Source organism: Pleuronectes platessa, chromosome 5 (genome assembly GCF_947347685.1).
Source record: "Pleuronectes platessa chromosome 5, fPlePla1.1, whole genome shotgun sequence".
Taxonomy (NCBI): Eukaryota; Metazoa; Chordata; class Actinopteri; order Pleuronectiformes; family Pleuronectidae; genus Pleuronectes; species Pleuronectes platessa.
In genome coordinates, this window is record NC_070630.1 from 7,711,577 (window position 1) to 7,735,051 (window position 23,475).

At 42.2% G+C, this 23,475-nt stretch overlaps 1 protein-coding gene across 1 annotated transcript in view; it reads left to right on the plus strand.

Annotated features, from left to right (window-relative positions):
• The first annotated feature begins 1,047 nt into the window (after nt 1-1,047).
• Nucleotides 1,048-23,475, plus strand: part of pitpnm3 (PITPNM family member 3) — a 65,226-nt gene continuing 42,798 nt past the window's right edge. Inside the window, exons 1-3 of the mRNA XM_053423295.1 lie at nt 1,048-1,108; nt 4,090-4,185; nt 17,417-17,527. Of these exons, the coding sequence (XP_053279270.1) occupies nt 1,048-1,108; nt 4,090-4,185; nt 17,417-17,527 (268 nt within the window). The remainder of the gene's footprint in view (nt 1,109-4,089; nt 4,186-17,416; nt 17,528-23,475) is intronic.

The following is a 23,475-nucleotide window of genomic DNA, read 5'->3' on the forward strand; positions in this document are numbered from 1 at the left end:
GTGTTAACTGAATATTTTGTCCATGGTGTTGTGTGAAAAAACACACGAATGTGCACGCTAACAAGGTTTAAACACACGTTTCACGAGAGGGGGTCCTCAACGTGATTGACGTAATTAACATTAGTATTTTAAAACACATGTTGACACAGCATACAAATTGTGTACGCTTCACTTCCCTCGTTCACTTTCATTTTGTAAGCGATGCGACTAATCATTTAACACCATGTACATTGCTAAACCAATCACGCCTGATATACTTGAGACTGCAATCCAGTTACAGCAATATTGACTTCCAATATGCTGTTGAGTGAAATCGTGTGTGCATGCTCATAATTCTTGTTCTCAAAAATCCCTGTGGTTCCAAGGGACCTTAAATCAAAATGCCAGCTGAAGGAAACAATGTGAAGTCAGCACCGTTTTCCATGTATGAGCAGGAGGAGCTGCTCAGATTTGCAGTCCTTCAGATTTTTTTATCACAATCTGTAGTTGTTTCAAGCATTCCCTCTGTATAGATATGGGGATATTGTGTACTGTAAATGCCCTTCAGGGAGCTGTAGCAATCTCTGTAATAGGTGCACTGGTACGAGGCTTCAGCCACATCAGCAGTTCCTTCCTTTCCTAAACCTTATAAGACATTCAAAGTGCATGTAAAGCTCCAGGAGTAAATAGGATGCAGTAACATCCACAGAATGCGTTGTGCATGGGTATCTGCCAGCATTGGATCAATCAAATGAAACCTGTTCTTGAAGATCACTTGGAGGGCCACATGAGGGGAGTGTGATGGTGCATCGAGGGCACTCCGACGAAAATCAAATCTCCCGATGGAGAGGGAGCTTTTTGAAAGTTGTTTCAGGGCGGCAGCTGGCTGGAGAGAGAGTGTTTTTATTTTTCAAAGTAGTTCCTTTCCTCTGCTCATGCTGTGCTGCCCATCAGCTCCTCCTCGCGCTCGTGGAGTGTGTGTGTGTGGGTGTGTGTGTGTGTGTGTGTGTTCTGTCTCGGCAGTAGCTTGTAACACTGTGGCACACAGGAACGCCTCCTACCGTCCACATGCCTCCTCAGCACGGCTCTCCACAATACTCAGACAGTCGCAGAGCAACCTACGAGGAAGGTGACGGGCCAGATATCAGACACAAGCATGCAGCCCTTCAGGCCTGACAGTTTGTGTTAGTTGAGAGCTTTAACATGTCGGCCTATCTTGCACACTATCTACCCAGTGTTCCTTCAGAGCCCATGTCAGGTTCCGACTTATCTTATGTTTCCTAAACACCGTGAGAGCCATTCGTAGCAAAAAAAGTGACACATAGTTCTTCTTAATAGATCCTAACTGGTGTGGATTTTTCGGAGACTGGTACAAAACCAACACGAGGGAGTAAAAATGTCTGAGTCCTAACATGTCGTTATCAAATGAAATGTGATATTACATTTTTTATGTTTAGTAATGCAAATGTCGGAATTTTTGAAAGGTTTTATGCAGATGGTTGTCTGTGTATTTTCATCTGTGTGTGTATATGTATGTGTATAAGGAGGAGGTGGAAGTGTTTTCTCAAAATTAGCAATCATCTTGATATGTGATGGAGTAATTGCTCATTTTCCTTTGATCAAAGCAATTGCATAATTAAACGAAATTATCTTGTATGTGTACGTTGAGCTCCTCCAGTTGCAGTTTAGTCGACACAAATTAGCACTTGAGGATGGCACGTGTGTGACTGCGTAAGATGGAAGAAAAACGCTGCTCCGGCTGGCAGTGCTGCTGCAATAAATGCTCTCACAAGGAACTGAGCTAATCCAGGCCTGAGCCTCCCTGCTCATCCTCCAGCAATGTCCGAGATGACTGGGGTTAAAGGTTCTGTCGTGGTTCAGGGATCCTTGAGCTGAGGAGGGACAGAGTGGCTCCTAAGTCAAAGGTTGAGGAGAGAGCTCCAGATTCGCCCTAATGTGGGAGGTCATTCATCCACATTACCCATTCCTGCAGTATGGTGCAACTTTTCTGCAGCCAGCTAGTTACAGTCATTGCAAACTAGCAAATGTCTTGAAAAAGTTTAACTTAAAGAAAACATTTTATATCAGTATTCAGGTTCATAATTTAAATTTGCATGAGTAGTTGAAAAGGTTTACTTTGCATTGCTGCAGCTCCTCATTTCAGCCTCTGTCTGAAACACTGGATTTTAGCTCCTGTCTCTTTAAGGCCCCCCCTATCGTCAAGGCCCATTCTGCTCTGATTGGCCAGCTGGCTCACTCACGTGATTGGTCAACTCCTTCCAAGTTGTATAGGAAAATGTCGGCCTCTGCTTTCGCTTCGTGAGGGGGTGTTCCAGAACAGCTGGACTACCTGGAAACAGACAATCCTTATGTAGAGTAACATGAGCAGTTGTCAACCCCAAGTCGGAAGAGTCTGTCTCACATGTCATCCCCAATATGTCTCCCTCACTTTGCGTCACCTATTCCAACAGCACATCCACGAAAGGCTGTCGATGTTTGCATCCTATTGGTCAGATAATCCTAAAGTATGAAAACCCAAATCTCGTTGTGTCCTTACCTCTTGCCACTGGTGTAATACGCTCGAGGTTGGAGTTGGTGCTTCTCTGTCTGGCGCATCGGAATTAGATATGAAAGCCCATGAGTGCAGACACTCCAATGTTCTGCTAGTTGGCCCTTTGTCTATAACCTGACCTTGGGTGTTGTTTGGCGAGAGAAGGGAGTATGAGTGGAACGAGACAGGCTTTATTCTCATGATGGGGTATGTGTGAGAAATCCAGAAGTGGAGAGGGAATGAGTAACTAGTTAAGTAGCGGCCGTGCGGAACATATAATACAGAGCAATTCCAGTGTCATTAGAGCACCGCCACAGTGAAAATTGACATTTTCTGAAAGCGATTGCTGCTCGTAACCTCGTTGGATATGGACGACGATGCACATATTTCATGCAAAGCCTCAAGGGACAAGTTTCTCGGTGAGAATGAGCCTGTTTTGAAATTCACGGGGGGGGCGAGAGGAGCTCAGGAGCTGACTCGGAGTTGAGTGGCGTAAAGTGATGGGTGGAAACTGCTCAAAATCCCAAGAGGGACACGTCTCCGCCAGCCCCGGTTCATAATTACATGCATAGTATGTAAAAAGCAAGCAGACTCCCTGCAGTGTGAATTCAGATGTATGTTTCAGTATGCATACTATCACTTGCCAGCAGGAACATTAAGTGGAACTGACTCGTGCCATTTGGGACATCTGTCCTATTTCCCATGATTTCTATGATAGAAGGTGAAATATAGCAATTTTCTACCATATTCCTGCCTCTCGCGTTTCGCTCATGTGATGAATTGTCGTCGCTCGTGGCCACGTTAGGTCTCGACTGTGTGAGAGAGAAGATGCAGTGGAGCCGGGCTGTGGGGAAATGAAGCTTGAAGATTTGACCTCAGGGCCAGCGGAGGAACATGTGGTTCATTACAGCTGCACAACCAGAGGAGGCTTCTTAAAGTCACTGTTCCAACTCCTGGAAACACACTGAGTGAGAATACATTTCAACCCTGACAGAGCTCAGTGGACTTGCACTAGGAAAATGTGTTAAAATCAAATAAAGCATAGTAGTATTAATCTTTTGAGTTTATGAATAACCTCCGCTGCAGGCTCATCTTGTGGGTTTCACCCCGACTGTTACAGCTTCTGTCTTCCTCTGTGATTTTGAAGAAACTGTACTCCGTCTGTTATTTGCAGTGGATTCAGGCCCCGGTACTTAAAAGTGACTATTGTCAACAAATGGAAAGTGCTCTCAATCCTTTTTCATCCCTCCTCCTGTATCAGAAGGTCACGACAGGCTCCCTTGCTGAGATACTTGTGTGCTGTGACACTGCTCAAAGGAAAGTCCATTTGGGTGGTTTCTCCCGCTGTGTCTCTCAAAAGGCCAACTACCCCCCCACCCCCCCAACCCCCCACCCCCTGGGTCATTCACCCTTTTCTTTTTAGTCAATGTTTCGAGCAGAGAAGGCAGACAGAAAGCAACTCAAATGTACAGTTTTATTTGGTGTCCTCTTCCGTCCTGTCAATCTCCCTTCCAGTGTAAAAAGCTGATTTTCTGTCTTTTTGTTTTTCTGATTCGTAGGTTCAACTCGAAAGCACAGCGCCCCTCACTGGTGTCTGCAGAACATCGCACAAGAATCCGTGGACAGCTCTGATGAGGAATTCTTTGATGCCAGAGGTTAGTATCACATTTGATTTCCTGTTTTCACCCTTTTCAAACGTATTTCCACACTTGTTGGACAAATACAAATATAAATAGGAATTGACATTTTTATTTCAAGTAATTCCTTGACCATTAAAGTAATTAACATGTTATTGTCAAATGACTAAAAGATTCAGGTTTATTCAGCTTTTATAAAGTGAGAACCTTGAGCCTAAACCTTGTGAGGTTCTTATCATTTAAGGTTTTGTTTGGTGTAAAAACAAATTTATCATATTTATCTATTTAACAGTATCGATGTCCATACAACTGCTTATTTATTCCCTCATCCACCAAATACTACAATAATGATGGGTTTTGTCCACTTTGATATTTTTAGAGGTTTTTATCTGAGTCCTCTTTGTTTGTAAATGTACATCAGTGTTGAAAACGGTGATATAAGCCTTTTGAGAGACTTTAAATCTCTGCAAAACTCTATGATGTTCATTCTACAAAGAAAAGCAGCAAAAGAAGCTTAAACTGAGGAATATTTTGCATTTTTACTTTTAATAAATCAAGTGGCAGTTTATATTTCGGACAAATTCAACTGGATGTTTTGCTCCAGTAAAGTGTTTAAAGTTCAGGTCCTTGGAGACCCAAGGTTAGGAGTTGTTCACTTCCTGTGTTGAGAAGTGTCTGTGCTAATATAGAAACGTAGACCGGCCAATGACTAATCACAAGACCCAGAGGAATTCTCTTCCAATTATACTGACACCATTACTGTGTATCCTGGTGCAGGGTCGGTGTTGTACGATGTGCACATGTGTCCATGACTAAACTGTGAATCCTGAGTTCAGAGTCTGACTGGGACACTAATGGATTATGAATTAACTTTCATCCCTCTCAAGTGCTTTAAACTGATCTCAGTGCACCGCTGAAGATTCCTGCAAATTCATTCAAGATGTCCGACTGACCTGAAACACACACACACTTGAGAACATATTCGGCTGTGAGCCTGTAGGCGAATTGGAGTAATACTTATTCCACCGATTATTCACTCCAAGTGCACATCCCCCTAGAGACTGACGGTACAGATACTAATCAGTTACTATTATTATAATGTGTTTTTACATAAAGTTGGCCAATAGCCAGGGGTGTGTTGTCAGCTTCTAGTGTCCAACTTTTCTTCACATAATCGGGATGTCTCCTGCCATTATAAAACTGAGTGCACAACACCTGAACCAAAGGAACAAACACAACTGCCTCTCTAAAGGGAAAGGATCCCATATTGGAACAGATATTCTATACAAATATTGGGAGTTGTCTTATATTTTAGGAATAAAAGATTCATCCATTACAGATGATATTTTTTACCAGCTTTATAACAGACTTACCAGAATAAACAGTCTTTCAGGGTCAATCAGCCTTAAAAATGTCCAGTTGAACCTGCAGGACCTGAATGCTGCCGTCACGTGTTCTGCTGCCACGCAGGGAAATAAATTCATGACTGGCGAAGAGTTCCCTTAACATCTCGCAACATCTTTTACCGCGGAAATGAAGCGGAGACAAAATCTGTCAAACAGCCGAGAATTATCTGCCTGTCAAAGACGATGAGCTCAGAGGGACTGAAGTGTGAAGAATGTCGCAGCTATCAATTATCTGAGAGGGGAATCGACTCGCGACAGTCACTCAGTCAGCTGACCAGCGTGCGCCGGGAGGACGACCTATCGACTGACGTTACACACATAACAGACAAAATTGGTGAGCAGCCAAACGCTGCTGGATTTTCAGATGATGATGGGAGGGCGAGAAAATTACCCTTCAAATCCATTCAGTGCGAGCTTTGTTTTGCCGGTGTCGTCTCTCTACGGGGCCGAGTGTGATCACTCACAGAGCGGACGTAGTTTTCACTTCATCACTCAGCACATCTGTTTCACTTGTCTTCCTGCCGCTGTCTGAGTGTGCTGTGAACCTCCTGCGTTGGGTTCTCTGCAGATATAATACTGACGTTACTCTTACACGATGAGACAAAGCCTATTTTCACTCTGCACGATGGTCTCCAGCCTCCACAGCACGTAACAGCCCCAACACGGGGAAACCCTGCCTGCAATATAAATAGATGGTGAAGTGAAATGAGGCTCAGTGGGGAACAGAGCAGACGTCTGGAGAACACTCTGCTCCATTTCCAAGTTTGTCCTTGGATTTAATAACAGTGGTACAAGGTCACACGGAAGTTTTCATGGATTTTTCGTCCACTCTCACTTTTCCTCAACTGATTTCTCCTTCTCTCCCCTTGCCCCGATCCGTCATTTGCTTCGCTCTCTTAATTTCCCTTCCAGGGCCTGTTCGGTTCTTTTCACGTTCGCTGCACACGGAGTCAAGCTAACCATAAACTATCGATCCTTATCACAGGTGTCATGGAGAAAAGCTGTGCCTGGCTGAAAATGCATTTTTATTATGAAACCAGAGTCAAGGCGCCTAGGTGCTTGGAGAAATCACTGAGGCACCAGATAACATGTACATGTGCTGCATGTGAACCGACCTTGTGCAGTGAAATATCGTCCCTGTGTGTGAAGAGGAGAGGCGGAGATGTCCCTTATCGCGACTTTCAGTCAATAGCTCATTTAAATAGCCTGTTTAAAGGAATGACACAGGGAGAGACTCCTCAGCCGTGCAAAAAGCAAAGATATGATATTGATGTTTGTTGATGTTATTGCTCGACAGGCAAACACAAAGATCCCAAAACCACCGTGTCTGAAACTCACAAATGAACATATTTTGTATAATTTAATAGACTAATTTGGTTAATTTAATCATTAAAAACGACTTAGTTGCATTGTGGCAGGCGATCAACAGAGACATCAGGATGTGCCCAGTCATGTAATAATAACTCCCTGAAACCACTAACACAACACTTTGTGTGTTACACTTTGGGTTTGGTGTGACATGTTAATTAGTGAGTGTTAAAGGTGCTGCGAGGTGTGTTTTTAACCTTTGTACAGAGCCAAGCTGTCGCTGTCTGCTCCTGTTTCCGCTCTTTCCTCTAAACCAGGGGAGCAGGCTGCTGGCTGTAGCTTCATGTTCATTCATATTCATATTCAGCTTACTCTCCATTTAAAGGGTTGATGTTGAAAATGTATCCGCTGCTGATGTGGCTGTACTTTTAGTTACCGGCTGTAACAGCAAATGTGGTTGAACACAACGGCTCGCAGAATTCTGGATGAAGAAAAGCTTGGAGAGGATTATTTTTCCATTATTCTGTGATTTGATTTCATGCTGCATAAGGCACGAGTGTGCCAACCGCAGGGCACGGTGCAGAGACGGTTATACCTCAGTGAGAATCTGGAGCCTGTCGCCTGCAGCTCCTCATCTGACTGAGGTGGGAAAAACCTCTGGCCTCCAGGCTGTTTACGGCTGGGGAGAAAATTTGATTTGCACTGACAGACGATTCATAAATACAAAAAAAGTTATTCTCACAGCATTGTTTTCTGAGATGCAATAAAATAGTGTAATATAGTAGATATATATATATTTAACAGACAGATATGGCGGTGGCATCAGTATTTGTGAAAAACATTGGATTTGTCTTTTCAAGTAAGATAAAAGTATGTCTGTCCCACCTTCAGATGGACGACATGTCTCCACTTACTCCTGTCGTGCTAAATGAAGCTGAGATATCGTGGGTATGGGTTCCGCCATCTTGCATTTTGGTCAGAATCTGTGCAGTAGTGATCGCGAGGGGAGCTGCATTATCACTGTCCTGCCGATAGACGTGGTCGACCAATTGCTATAGCATCAAATAACTTTTTATAGCATTAAGTATCATAAACAAACATCAGTGTGATGATAACTTCTTAAAAGGCAAGAAACTACCTTTTATCTTGTAGTTTGGGCCTTTTTTTTATCCATGTCCAATCTGCTTACATGGAGGAGGCGGCGTTTATGACCTATACTGCCACAAACCACAATATGGCTTAATTTGTAATGATGATATATCCAGTTCATGGTATAAGAACCTTCCTAAAATGTGAAAAACTAAAATGAAAATATATCTATGTACAAAAAACATAAATCCCTATAACAGGCTGTTATTTTCGAAGGTTGTCTTTTCCTTGAAGCTGCTACGTGACTCTGTTGTCTGAGCTCAGGGGGAGAAGTGGAGACGTGTCCTGCAGAAACAGCTACAGAGCAAGTTATTCTGAACATAAACACATTCTCAGTGTGAAGGATGCCACTGTTAAAAGGGAAAACAGAGCAAGGTCATAAAAGGTTGTTAAAAATATACGGCCCGCAGTCGTCGCTCGCTAACTGCACGACTCTCAATCCTGGATGCATATAAGCCGTTTGTTATTTATTCTCCGTTTCTTATTTGCACAAGACTCAGTGTATATGTTTTTTTTAATTATATTATCGAAAGCCAAATGTAATTTCAGCCGTTTTTAGAAAAGCGGAAAAGGGAAACGGAGCATGAGGAATGATTTGCGGGGAGTTTGTCATTTTATAAGCCTACAAGTCAAACCATAACAATAAGCTCAGGGCGGTTTTATTTATGTGGTTATGATGAATGCCTCCATTCACACTGTGTAACGCAGTGGACCCAGAAAACCATGAAAATGTATGAAGACTGTCAGGAATGTGCTCAGTCTTCTGCTAACAAGACGACTGTTACTGTTATCACTGCATGTGTGTGTGTGTGTGTGTTTGTGTGTGTGTGTGTCTTACCATTATTTAAACATTCTTTCTCACATACACAGTTTCTGAATAGATTATTTTCGGAGTATGATAAATGTAATATCTTGTCAGGAGCCTGTTAAAAAGTAGAGGATGCACCTGGAGGGGCTCCGGCTGCTCAGTATCCTGCAGCCGATTAGTTCTCAAGTTAAACAACTTTTTCAAATTAGCTTCACTTTTTATCAAAGAGTTTTCACTTTCACTCTGAAACTGAGGTAACTGCTTTGTTTTTAAAAGCTTCCATGTAATGTGACCCACTGACTCCAAATCATATCGTATAATTATTGTCCAAGATAAACAGTTTTTCTTATATTTAAAATAAACTTCAATGTTATGTAACCTACTGACTCCAACCCAATGCTGAGTTGGACTCGGCATGAAAGCTATTGAAAAAGCATTTGTATCCCCCAAAATGTACATATTAAATATAGGAACCACTCAAATCTATGAGACAGAGCTGTTTCTTATTTATGTTCACAATCGCACTTGTTATGAATCCTTCAAACTTCGAATCTCAGCAGAAGGCAGCTGGACAGTGGTTCTAATCTAAAGCAGCACAAAGTTATTTCATGGCCTCAGAGGTGTTCTCTCCCAACTGTCCATGTCTGTTACCTGCCTGCTCATTGATTTCACTTCCCCGAGAAACCCAGATCAGAAATGACAGACGGGGAATTGGATGCAGCGCAGGTCTGACGGAGCCTCATTAGGGAAAATGCCAAGAGACCGTGGAACAGAGACTTCAGTTCAGATCTTTCTGATTTCAGGCATCCATTTTTCATGGTTTGCATCTAAATATCAAATCCCATATGCAAATTTACCGAACTACATCCATCTGCTAAATCATAGTCAGCTACAAAATTAATCATTTGACATTTTTCTAAAATACAGCTGAAAAAATAACTGAAAGTAGGCAACTGGCAGTTTCCTTAAATGAATGCAATTTGAACCAGTGATTTGAATAAGAAACAGACATGAACTGTATCTTTATTATTATTTTAAAATGTATTATTTATTCTGATTGTGAGTTTCATACTGTCTGTTGTAAAGCTGTTTGTTACTTGCGTTGAAAAGTGCTATGCAAAGAAAGATATTATGGTTTTAGCTATTATTATTATTATTATTATTATAAATACACCAAAGGTATGTTTATTTTGTCTCAATGGTCCTGAATGCTCTATAAGTACAAGACACCAAGACAACGCTTTAAAGTGTTTAAACATTCATGAGTTTGACTCTGATTGTAAAACATGGAAAGCAGATGTGTGTTGGTTGATAAGAGAGCTGGTTCGTTGTCTGTCAGTTGGTGTTGTTGTGTGTCTGAGAGTGTTTGTGTGACATGGTGCGGAGGCTGCACAGCTGTTGCATGCTGGATGGTTTGGTGCTGTCTTCTCTCAGCAGCAGCTCTCAGCTCATCCACACAGCTGCCCCTAGCTGAGGCTCACACACACACACACACACACACTCAAGCAAAATCCAAAGCTCTCGTCGAACGTAACATTTTATTTTTCCATGTTTCACCCAGAGACTGTGTTTCTGCCGATTGACAGTTTAAAGCTTTGTGCTCACTGAAGAAGCTGCAGGGAGCGTCTTAAGCTTTACTTTGACAAGGTCAACAGGAGACAAGCCTTTACTCACTGTGAAGAGTTTCATGCATTTATTTTCTTTGATATTAATAAAGCACAAAATAACATTTTATCAAATATTCTGTGCAAACTGGAATATGTATTTTTTTTTGTAAAGAAAAAATAGCTCGGAGGGAGTGAAGTTATGAGATATTTGTTTAACGAGATTAAACACAGGATAAAGCTGTCACCTTTTCTAATTTGTAAGATGTTAAGATAATATGTTGACGTCTTCAGCTTCATGTGTTTATATCGGAAGAGAGAACTTCAGAAAAATTGCATTTCTTGAAAAATGTAATGCTGATAAACCGAATAAACTCTGGGGTTCAATCGTTTCTCTGAGTCAATCAGGCTCCCTGAGCGAAAATCTTCAATGATGCATGATCTCATAAACTTATATCCTTTTATGTCTAATGGATTTCTCAGTGTGTTTCAGGGCTTCAGCTCTTTCAGCAGCAGCAGCAGGGGTTTACACAGGCTTTCTTTCTCTTCCTCTTTTTTACACCCTCTGCAGCATCAGATAAATTCCACTGGATCTCCACTTGCCTGTCGTAATATAAATGAAAAATTATCTCTCCTCTTCATAGCATTCGGCTATACCACACCCACACACACACACACACACACACACACACACACACACACAAACACACACACACACATTTTGCTTACCTTATAATGCAATAAATCTACTCAAGTTGATCACATCTGAACGAGCCTTGCGGCTGCTCGAGCGAATGTCAACACGATTGTCACTTTGCTTATTGATGCGAGCTGTTGACAAATTAGCCGTGTGTTCATCCTGATTCGTTAGTGGATGACATGAGTTTTAAATAATTGGGTTGAATTGACAGATAGAACCTGAAAAGAAGAAGGAGGTGTTTGGCTGCTTCCACAGTTTCAAGAAACTGAGTTTGTAAACAAATAGGACATTTAGTTATAATAAGGGCTGCCAGGAGGTTATGTTTTCACCCCAGTGCACTTGGCTGTTTTTGGACAGTGTCCAATTTCCCAGTGAATAGTAAATGGACCTTGATTTAAAAAAAAATATCAAAGGGTAAAATGAATATGTGGTTTTATATGTGAGACTCTTTCTGCAGTGATCTGGAGCTGGTTGCATGGCGATCTCGTGGTGACGCCTGGAACAAACCAGATGAAACTGTTTCCTGTGTTGATGCAGAGATAACCTAAACCTTTCCTCTTCATATTGTAGGAACACATAATTATCTCCGACCTTTGGGCATAAAGGCAAATATGCCTTTTTGCTCAAAGTGTCTGTTTCTGCTAGGTGGAAGGAGTTTGTGTTATTCCGTGTTTCTCTGTTGTACATATTCAACAAGTTCTCTCAAAACGTTACGTGCACATGTGGATGAATTGTTGTGTAAAACTAGGACAGAAGAATATTTGATGTTATTGTAGATCCAGATGTGGGAGATCTTTAGACAGGTGTTGTTTTTGTACCTGTAAAAAATCAGCTGCTTTCACATCCTGGTGGTAAAGTCCGACGTTCAGTTCTCCGGAGGCGAAACAGGAACAGTTTTACAGTATGTCACATTTTATAGGAAAACAAAATAAACTATTTGGAAAGTTTCACAGTTTTGTGTTTGGAGAGGGCAAAGAAAAAAACTCTTGCTAGCAGTGGATTTTAATATAAGATTGAAAAACCCAGGTGTTCATGTCAAACTAGTCCCTGAAGGAGGTGATTGCACTGATTCTCTTCCTTCTCTTCCTTCTCTTCTGTTAGAGTTGTGTTGATCAGTAAATCCAGCTGCCACAGTCTTTGAAATGAATGAAACTCTGGCTGCTCAGCACCTGCTTCGTGTAATCTGCTGCACATCGACGCAAACAGACACAGAAGACATGGGAAGTTTTTTTTTGGGAGCAAAAAAGACAAAATGAAATTGTAATCCTCCTCCTTTGGGGAGTAACAAGAAGATATAGATGGAAATTTAGGATAAGATGAAAGTCTTGCATGTATCAAAAGCAATATAAAAATAGAGATGCACATTAACATTTTATTAAAGCAGTACAGAGTAAACAGAATTACCCAAAGAGCTGTGGTTTTTAGAAGCAAACAATAACAAACAAAAAACAAACACAAAGCTTTACAGAATAACTCCAGCATCAGGTTTTCCCATATGATCAGTCTCAAGGACACAAATACAGAATAAAGGAAATGATGTCTAAATCCTCTGAGTACAAATACTATAGTTTATACTGAGCCAACATAGAAGAAGCTGAACAAACAGGAAAAATAGACAGAACTATTTAAACAATACAACAATATTATTTTATCATCTGGTTGTCAGATTTACATTTATTTACAACATTATTTAACATTTAAAACATACAAACTCCTGGAAACATATATTTAAGAGTTTATTCAGAGTAGAATATGGTAGAATTCAAGAGGGAAAGTCAGGGGAAGTTATTAGGATTCATCATCAGGGGACCATGAATATCTGTTTAATTAAGTCTCCATTTTATTCCATGTTGTGTCTTTCTCATATAACAACAAAAGTGTTGCTAATAGATGCACTGTATGATTACAAAAATGAAATGTAATGTAATGTAATGTATGAATGTGTACTGTAAAGAGCTTTGAGTGGTCATCAAGACTCTATATAAATACGAAACCATTTTACCATTTATATCTGTGAACATGTTTATTGTCTGCATGTAAGATTCACCCATTCTGGTTCAATGCCGTCTTTTATCTGCAGCCTGCTTTCCTGACAGAATCCTCCTATTCAAGCCATTAACATGATGATCCTCCAACCGATCTAATTTCTCACAGTGCACCCCAGTAGAAGTTGAATTGGCTTAAAATAAAGCTTGGAGTAGTGTTCTGGGCAATTTCATCGGCGCAGCAGCAACTAATGCACGATGATGAGATGGAGGAAGTGAGGAGTGCGAAAACAAATTGGAGTGGTGGAGGTCACCCGAGGCCGTTCCCTCATCGTTTGACAATCACGGCGTCTATTCCCCCCTCTTCCCCTCTGACACTTATTCACTGTGAGCTGACAGGTTGAAGGATGTTTCTAAATCTGCTCTCTCTCCCTCTGGGCTGTCCACTGCAGGCAAAATCCCACACCTCGATATCTCTCTTTTCCTGTTGACCAAGTCAGATTTAGCTCAAATATTCCAAAAGCAGGAGACGTGGTGACTTAAATCTGTATTTATCTTGATTGCTTGTGCATTTTGTTTGTTTGCGCTGCACCTTTATTCCTTTGGATCTCTCTTTTAGCGAAGGTGGTTTTTCCCCCCCAGCTCCACCACATTGTGCTCTTCAGAGGAGCTTGTGTTTTGGCTGCGAGTGTCTCTGCACCGTGCTTCTTCAGGGTTTGCTGTGACGCCTGCTTTGCATTCTCGTCCTGTCCAGCCACAGGCTTGCTTACATCCCGCTGCGCTTTGTTCACATCCACCGTGCACCTCCCTGCGTGTCTCTCTCTCGCTGCTTTACATTTCCCCCTTGCGCTCATCCATGTTTGTTTGAATCCGTGAGAGTGCGTATCATGTCCCTGCATCATTGCAGTCAGATTAGTGCCGGGGGGACTGCAGGGGAGATGGTGCTCTGAGGGAGGGAGGATGGAGAGTCGGAGCAGATCGTTAAGGACGGCCTGTGTCCAGCAGAGAGGTCTGCTGTGTGATCCGAATGGACGGGGCCCAGCAGAGTCTCTCCGAGCTGCCAGGCAGGGACATGTGAGACGCCTGTCAGTAGTTTCTTCCTGCGTGACTCATCCTGTCTCGGTCTGTCTCGGCTGACAGTCTGACGGGCAGACGGCCGTGTTGGTCATGCTGGACCACACCGAGCCTGTCTCTTCACTGGAATTCAGGAAAAAGACAGAACTTGTCATTTACTCTGAAAGAGTTATTTTTATATGAGCACACAGGTGCTTTCTTTTCTTTTCTTTTCTTTCTTTTCTTTTCCTGCTGTTCTTGCTTAAGCTGCTTTTCTTAAATCCACAGTCACTTATCCTCGACCATTCCACAACCTTAAATATGGCGACGCCGGCGAGCTAGTTCTGGCAGGCAACTCGAGCTGCGCTGCGCCAATCACGTGACATACATCATGTGACATACATCATGTGACATACCTCAATCTCCACAACCATCTATAATACACACCCACCTTATCAGGTGGTCTATTTAACCAGAGAGACATTTCCCATCAACCCCTCTTGCTCGCACTGCTGCTGCAGTATTACTACCTGTTGCTTCAGTCCCTCCACCACCCCAGCATCCATCTGTAGGCTCCAACGGGGGGTTACAAGTATTTGCTCATCACTCCCATCATTCCTGTGTAATCATATGGGGGAGTGATTAAGTTGGAGCCTAGACGCCAAACACTAAATCTGTTGTAATAAATATATTACATGATCAAACGTGAGTTGTCTGACAGAACTGTGTGTTACCATGACAATGAAGTATACGCCTGCCACTGGTGCTCAGCGCTCGAATCTAATCTACTAATAGCCATGTCTATAAAGATGGAGGACATGACAGGTCCCTCAAAAGTGAAGCCAAAGTGATATAATCGCCCCCTGTTGGCTGGCTGGAGTGTATGTCATCTAAATTAATATTTTATTCTTAAAGATAGTCTCTGCCATTTTACCTAGCTCTAATTATGGCAAGGCAAGTTTGCTATTTGTATAGCACATTTCAACAACAAGGAAATTCAAAGTTCTTAACATAAAATATAAAAATTGTATTAGCAACATAAGACAATACAAAAGTGGAATACAGAATAAAAGAATCAATGTATAGAAAAAGAAATAAAAGTGTTTATAAAAGAGTAATTATTTGATTTGATAAAAGGAAAATCTTCAGCATTGATTTAAAAGAACTCAGAGTTGCAGCAGACCTGCAGATCTCCGGGAGCTTGTTCCATATGTGGAGCATAGAAGCTGAACGCTGCTTCTCCAGGTTTAGTTGGGACTCCGGGGACAGAAAGCAGATAGATCAGAAACATGTTTTGGCCCTGAACCATTCTGAGCTTTATAACCCAACAGCAGGAGTTTGAAGTAATTTCTTTGACAGACAGGGAGCCTGTGTTAAGATCTCACAACTGGAGTGATGTTATCCACTTTCTGGTTGTTGGTGAGGACTTGAGATGCAACATTTGAAATGTGCTGCAGCTTTCTGATCGTTTTTTTGGGGGAGAGACCTGCGAACCTACATTACAATAGATAAGTCGGCTGAAGATCAATGCATGGACAAGGTTTTCCAAATCCTTCTGAGGCATAAGTCCCTTAATCCTTCAGGTGGTAATGAGATGACCTTGTAATTGTGTGAATGTGGCTATTAAAGTTAAGGTCTGAGTCGATGGCTAAACAAAGACTTTTCGGTTCGGTTTCATGGTTTTTAACTTCACAGATTCAAGCTGAGTCCTGACTTTTATGATATGACATTTTTCTGAATCTTAAGCTAAAGCAGAGATTAACATCATAGTACCAAAATCAATCAACTCAACTATAAGACGCTTTGAGAGCACGAGGAAGAAGAGAGTCCATGTGGTTCTACTCGTGGGACCTATGTTCTCCCTGTGCCTCCGAAGCAAACAGCAGGGACTTGAGGCTAAGGGCGGGAACCTGTGTAAAGGCGATGAACAAATGTTAGAGAGGGATCGCAGGGGGGGCCTCGTCATGCCGTCCACTTAGTGCTGGGAGAGGAGAGGATGGGATGCAGATAGTCATGCAGCATCGTTTGTTATCCCCTCACCGCCCCCTCCAAAATGGGGTAATATACTCAAGAATAAGGCGAATGAAAGGCGGGTTGGTCAGGTCAGTATCGGCGGCACCTCGTTACTGTGACTCCTTCCCTAATCGATGCTAAACACACACTCATTGGTGCATGATGGCTGCGTTTGCATCTGTGATATCTTGGCCTCATTTCTGTAAAGTGGGAGGATGAGGAGATCTACGGTCATTACTCAATGTGCAACCAGAAGACTGCCGACCGATCGGAACATTGATATAAATGCTGCAGGTTTCGTTAAATACAAAAATTCAAAATTATCCTTCAGGTCTTAAGTCCCCAGACAGACAGTGAGATTTTGCGTGAAACACAGAAGCTCATCATAACCGGGTTTGTTTACAAGAGAACACTGTGGGGGGGGGGGGGGGGGGGGGGGGGTCTGTAAATGTAGTGCAGGCAGCACATGATGCAGGCACTGAATCTCTATCAGCCAATAATCAAACCACCGCCAGTGTGTCTGCAGGTCTATTAAAGCTCCTCACAGACGATGGTAAAACCAGATTCATGTCTGCAAAGCTCAATAAACATGTTACACAACTGACTATAGGGCATATTTAATCTTTTTATTAATCGCTTTGTAAGTCTTGGCAAACGGCAGTAGAGGTAATTAATGTGTTTGAAAAGCCTCCTGAACCACACATGTTTACCAGACCCGGCTGTTTGCAGTGTTGTCGGCTCTCCTGTGGCATTTTGTTGGGTTGTTTATTTACCGCGCATCAGGCGGTCGACCCCGGCTGCAGCAATCAGCATGTGCTGTTTGGTCAGACAGATGTAAACAGGGCGGATACCACGCCCAGCTGGCAGGAAACCAGCACCGCGCGAGTCGTGTGCACAGTGCACCCGCTGCCTCAGGTGGGAGGTGTCCGCCCCGAACAGGGGCCACAGAACCAGTAAGAGAACGAGGCAGACGTGAGTCAAGCACCCGAGGAAAAGTCAAATCTGGAAAAATCGGTCAGAACACCCGCAGCGTAGGTGAAGGGGCGGTCGTTACAGTTATGAGCTCAAGCACTGAGCTACCACATTACTGACATGCAGAGAGGGAGACTAATGCACCATCTCACTCTTCTTTTTGTGTGTGTGTGTGTGTGTGTGTGTGTGTGTGTGTGTGTGTGTGTGTGTGTGTGTGTGTGTGTGTGTGTGTGTGTGTGTGTGTGTGTCAGCAGATGTTCTGGAGGGGAAGAGCGCCATTCTGCTGGGTATGAGTCAGTGGAACTCGAATGACCTGGTGGAGCAGATCGAAACGATGGGACACATGGAGGACCAGTCACGTGGTACACACACACACTCTCCCACACACACACACACACACACACACACACACACACACATATTTATAATGACACTCAGAAACCTAAGTGTGAACAACACTATTGTATTGTGTGTATTTCGCCTTTTCACACGTCCATAATGAAGGTTCAAATTGCTCGGAATGAGAGTGGGGTTTTTATCCACTGAATGATGATAATGATGAGTCGGCTCTGAATGGACTGTAGGTTCCATTTAAAGCTGTATTAAGTACATGCAGACCTGTGAGAACCCTCCAGACTGAAACTGCCAGATGCTGATATGGTGTGTTTCCAGCCACTGGGTACTAAACATGGAATCTATACTAGTTTGAAGACCCGTGGAGCACAGAGACATGCCTTAGCTGCACATTGACACGAACAGACACAGGTTTCCTTTGGGGAGTAACAACAAAGTGTAGATGGAAATTTAGGATAAGATGAAAATCGTACAAGTATCAAAGGCAATATAAAAATAGACATGCACATTAACATTTATTTAATCAGTTCAAAGTAAACAGAATCAGCTAATAAACTTTGGTTTATCTTCTTGAGGCACGATTTTGCTAAAACGTTATCACATCAGAAATGATTATTATGCGAAATTAACCCAATGCTGCGATTTATTCTACTTGTTATGTTTGCTTTGACCGTGCATCGCCAACATCTCTTTATTTTTAATCTCATTAAACGAATGCAAAGGCCACATTCTTATTGTCACTTTGAACACAGTCCATTTAAAGAACCATCTTCGTAGACCAGGGCATGATTTGCAGTGATAAAAGGTTGAGCGATCCTTGCTTGCAAAGGGTGAACATTTTGTAAGGGATGCTTTATGTGAGCATTAATAAACACAAGGCTGCCTGAGATCGTGCAGATATCCAGCGTGTTTCAAACTCACTGCTCCTTCTCCCTGCTCTGTGACGCCCCAAGGACGAAGCACTGAGCAAGAAACACGTTCGCTTCCGTGTTCGTCCTCAGCTTTTTCTGCGCCTCTGTATATTTATGCGCATGTAGAACATCGGTTTGAGTAAAATTCCCTTTTTGCAAGCAGAGAGGTTCCAATCTTTTTTTCCACTTCCATTTAAGTCCAGCATCAAATTTCAAAACAAAACCTGACGGGACTACAAATTCAGGTACAGGACAGAAATCCCTTCTTTTTCTTTATTTTTTTGTTTTGCTTTTTTCGTCCTCACTTCCTCGTTGCTGTCATTTCAAGGGGCCTGAAGATTTAATAAGTCAACTGCTGTTTTTTATTATTTCTTTCTCAGCGCCAGATTGGATGACCTTTGAGTGATATTTTTAGTTTTTTATTTATTATAGGCTGTAAAACATCAATACACATTTACTCCTGACATCCTGGATAGAAGCTCTCTCTTACATCAATCCCTCTGAAACTGTTCTATTAAAGTCACTGATGTGCAACAGTTAAATTATGGTCCCTGGAGACGCATACTGAGCTTTTCTCATTGTGTCTGGAAAAACACTTTGCTGTTGAATCTCTGGATGATATGTAATTTAGCTGTAGCGGCTGGATAATCACACCAGAGACTCAAAAGATAAATGAATCCTCTGAAAAGAAAGGTTCTCAGAGGGAAACATCTATTCAGAGAATCGCTTCATTGAGGTGAAGCTTTTTCTTACATCGAGGTGAGATAAGATGAGATAAGATAAACCTGTAATGGTCCCACAGAGGGGACATTTGCAATTATCTCAGCAGCAAGAGTCAAAGCATGGCACAAACGTGAATACAAATCTATATATATAAATATATAAAATGTTACATTACGTTGTGAATATGACTCTTTCGTTCTTATTCAGATAAGGATAAAAACCTGCCAAGTGGACAAAAATAAACTGCTTTAACCTGGCGGCGATAAACAATCTGTGTCGATTTTGCCACATCACTGCGTGTAAATGTCATTAGCGGCTGAACTTCACAGCCTCGACCGCCATGCGCTGATGGCACGGCGCCTCTTTTTGGTTTTTGTTTTCCTGACAAATGGAGCGGCCCTTGTTGTGAAGGTCAGCTCCGAGGAGTGACAAAGTGGAGTGGATGCTTTTAATCACGGCAGTTCAGTGGGAGCGGGGGCTGATCCTGCAGAGATGAAAGAAGTCGCCCCTGCAGGGAAGCTGTACCAAGTGGTGTGCTGGTAACTGAAGAGGAGGGTGCACTGTGAATATCTTACACACACACACACACACACACACACACACACACACACACACACACACACGTGTCCCCTCTGCCCCCAACCCTGCACAGTGAGGTGCTCTGATGCAGCAGCAGTATTATTCAGTCTTCTCAGTGCTACACAGTAATATTCTAGTGCAATACTAGTTCCTAGTTCATCTTTTATTATACATGAAAACATGATGAGTATCTTTTTTATGAAAGAGAGAGGGCAGCACAGATTAGATGTCCCCACCCCCCCCCACCACCCCTCTGTAATGTAGGTACTTTCCATTTCCATCACACTACACAACAACATGAACCTATTATCAGACCTTTAATTCAACTTCATGGAGTCTTGTCCCATTCCTGACCCTCTGAGATGAAAATAAAAGACGTGTTTGATGCTTCCAGTACATTTTCAACCTCAGAGGCGGCTGAGGAGAATTTGACCTAGACCCTGAAAGTATTGATAACAGCCTTCTGTCTCTCTCTGTCTCTCTCTCTCTCTCTCTCTCTCTCTCTCTCTCTCTCCCTCTCTCGCTCTGTCTCTCATGCTTGAGCAACTAACTCGAATGCACCCAAAATAGAAACTCCCCCGACAAAGACCTGCATACAAATGTGTAAACGCCCGCTGAGGGTTTGTTTAGATCCTTCACACAGGAATATTAAAAGATATAAACTCGGCCTCATTAAACTGGGCAACACCAAAATAATCTAGTGTGGCTATTCACATGGGAATCTAGCGAGCAAACATACAGATTAGAATAAGAATCACTGTGATGTTTTAAACCTACTGTTTTATAAAACAACATGATTCTAGTTCATCGCCGATACAACACAGTCAGTGAATATGTTTATTGAAGTACAGAATACAGAAAACAAGGGCGAGAAAGGTCCGGTAGAGTATAAGATGAAAGTAATTTATGAAGTTACCTCATAATATAATTTTTCAACTGGAGAATCCGAACAAGTTTGTGTTTGAGCTGCAAAATATCCAATTGAGTACATGGTGTTTGTTGTCACAAATCCTTTTTACCTGCATTCATTGACCACTAGGGGGCAGGGCAACAAACTCGAAACGCACCACCAACTTATTATCACTTACAATTAACTTATTTTTTATCAGTGAATTCGCAATTCTGAAAAACATGGTGGAACATTTCTGATAAATAAATATCAAGTTTGCACATTTGAGCTCTGTTTTTGGTCACCACCAACTATTGAGAAAAGCAGAGCTGAGGTGTAGGCGAAGGACTATTTCTGGATTTGTCGTGAGGTGTGGCCACTAATATACAAATACAGATATTATAATAAATCTAGTTGCATTCATGCATTAGCACAAACTTAGTTACTGATGTAGTTACGCTGAAAGGATTACCTGTCTACGCTAAACGTCTAAACATGAGTCACTAATAACCGGGGCAGCTACCGCTACCCGGTTGTATAATCGCCTCATTATAGTAAAAGGTGGGAGTTGGTGGAGCGTGGTGTTGGGTGTAGGTCCGAAAGGTGGCTGGCTCACCCACATGCGAAAAAATATATCTCCCATGTGAAAATGCGATCATTAGGAAAACGTTGGAGGTTGAGCTGGTCTCCTCTCGGTCCTGGCTGGGCTGCCACCACCCTTTGATCTCCATCTATTTCTGGGTTCCTCATAAGCGTCTCCTGGTTTATATCCCCTCTCCCTCTGCTCTTGATTATTCCTCCAATTCCTCTTCAGGTCTCCTCAGCTTCTCTAACCATCCATTTCCCCCTGGCCTCTCGGCTGCTCCTTCACTTTCCTCCCATCATGTTATCGCATCACCCCTGCTCCATTTTCCCACATGCATTGCTCCACTTGCCGCCGGTGACTGTAAACAATGTCTCATCCATTGCAGACAATTTAAAGTGATGAAAACCTCAATGATGGAGAAGATTGCCTGCAGCACGACCGCCCCTCTATTTTCCACTGTACTCCTCTTCATCACCGCTCAGCGACGTTGTGTGATCTAACCCCTTTCAGACTCTCCATCTGCTTGCTATGCAAACACTCTTATCTTATTTATGCCACGCTCTTTTCCACACTCATCTATTGTCCTCTCCATTCACTCACTGATGCTGCATAATGTAGTCAAACCTTAAATAACTGTGTTACGCAACTGATCCCAAAATATTAATATAAGACGGACTCCTTGAAAAAGAGAAACTCCAACTTGGCTGTTTCCTCGGCCGGTGCTGCCAACCTGGGATAGCTTTGGCTAAAATGGCCATTTCAGTGGAAAGAGACAGTTGGGTGGAGATGACTAAGTGATAAACTCAGCCAAACAAGTCAGCCCAGAACATTTGTCATCCCGTCAACACAATGTGCGATGCGAGTATAATTCCACACAAAGTGACCTGGAGAGAGATGCAGTGAATAGGGGAAATGATTTTCCATTTTCCGTGCCGCACCACAGCTCTCTCTCCCCTGCACGCACCCTGTAGCTCTATTCACCAACACCTGCAGAGATGGAGAGATGCTGAAAAATGTACATTTCAGGTCTCATCTGCTTTCTGCTCTCCACCTCCTCCCGGTCAAGTCAGTTTTAACACACGACGCCAGCGCAGTCATAATCTCCCTTTCTCTTTAATCCCCGTGAAATTAAATGTTTTTGTCTTTCTCTTGACAACAAACCTTGAGGGGCGTATAAGACAATTATCTCTTCTACCAAACGCTAATAAAAGAGTGCAAACGGCACAGAAAGGAGGGAAGAAGTGAGATAATTGTAACAAGTGGCTTTAAAAGACTCATCTCTCAATCGCTGGAGAATGTTTTGCCTCGTCTGTTTTTTTTTACAGCCCTTTCTGGGATTGGGGGGGGGGGGGCGCAGCAACACTGCAGTGCGTCACGCCTCTCAGCTCACAATAGATTTCTTTTGCTGATATTTTAACACTTCCCTTGACCCTTTAGTTAAGTTGATAGAGTGTAGAAATGGGTCAGAATCATCTAAAGCCTTCAATTTATAGCACTTAATAGCTACTTAAAATATATTATTTACTTAATTTCCACAATTAAATCAGTTTTTTCACATAAAAAGTATATGACTGTTGTGTTTATACGTCACCTAGTGAATAACTGTTGCTCCAGGATGGAGGATAATGCCTGTTTCTCCTCCTGAGATTTGTCTCAGGTGCAGATAATCTTCCCAGATAATCATGAAGTGTGAGGGGTTTACAAAATAATCTCATTGCTACAGATTAAATCAGAGCCTCCCCGATCTCGAATAGTAAATATCAGACCAACAGAAGCCTGCAATAGCCAATGAGAGAGAACTGACCGGAAAGCGGCACAAACTGGATGTTGTCTACTTGTACAAACTACAATGACGATTACAAGATTACAAATCGATTAAATCTGTCACTATGTCCGTGTTCTCTCACATTATAAAACTGGTTAAGAGTTTAAAAATCCTCTAGTGTGCATCAGGCTTAAGGTTTTTCCTTTATATGAAAAAAAAGTGTCCTGGGTCACATGTTTTTTTCAAACTGTAAACCTCTCTGTATGTTATGTAGAGATAAATGTTTGACCTTGATCGTATAAGATTAACTTAACTCAAATTGCCCGTCTACAAAACCGATATCTAAACATTGAAAATATGTTATACTGATACAATCTATCCCATTTCTATTCTTATAAAATCCTAACAGTAAATAATACGGTTCTCAACATGACTCAGTTTATCAACACAGCTGCTCCCTTCTGTTAGACTTGATAATGACACATTTTGCAGCTCATTATGGG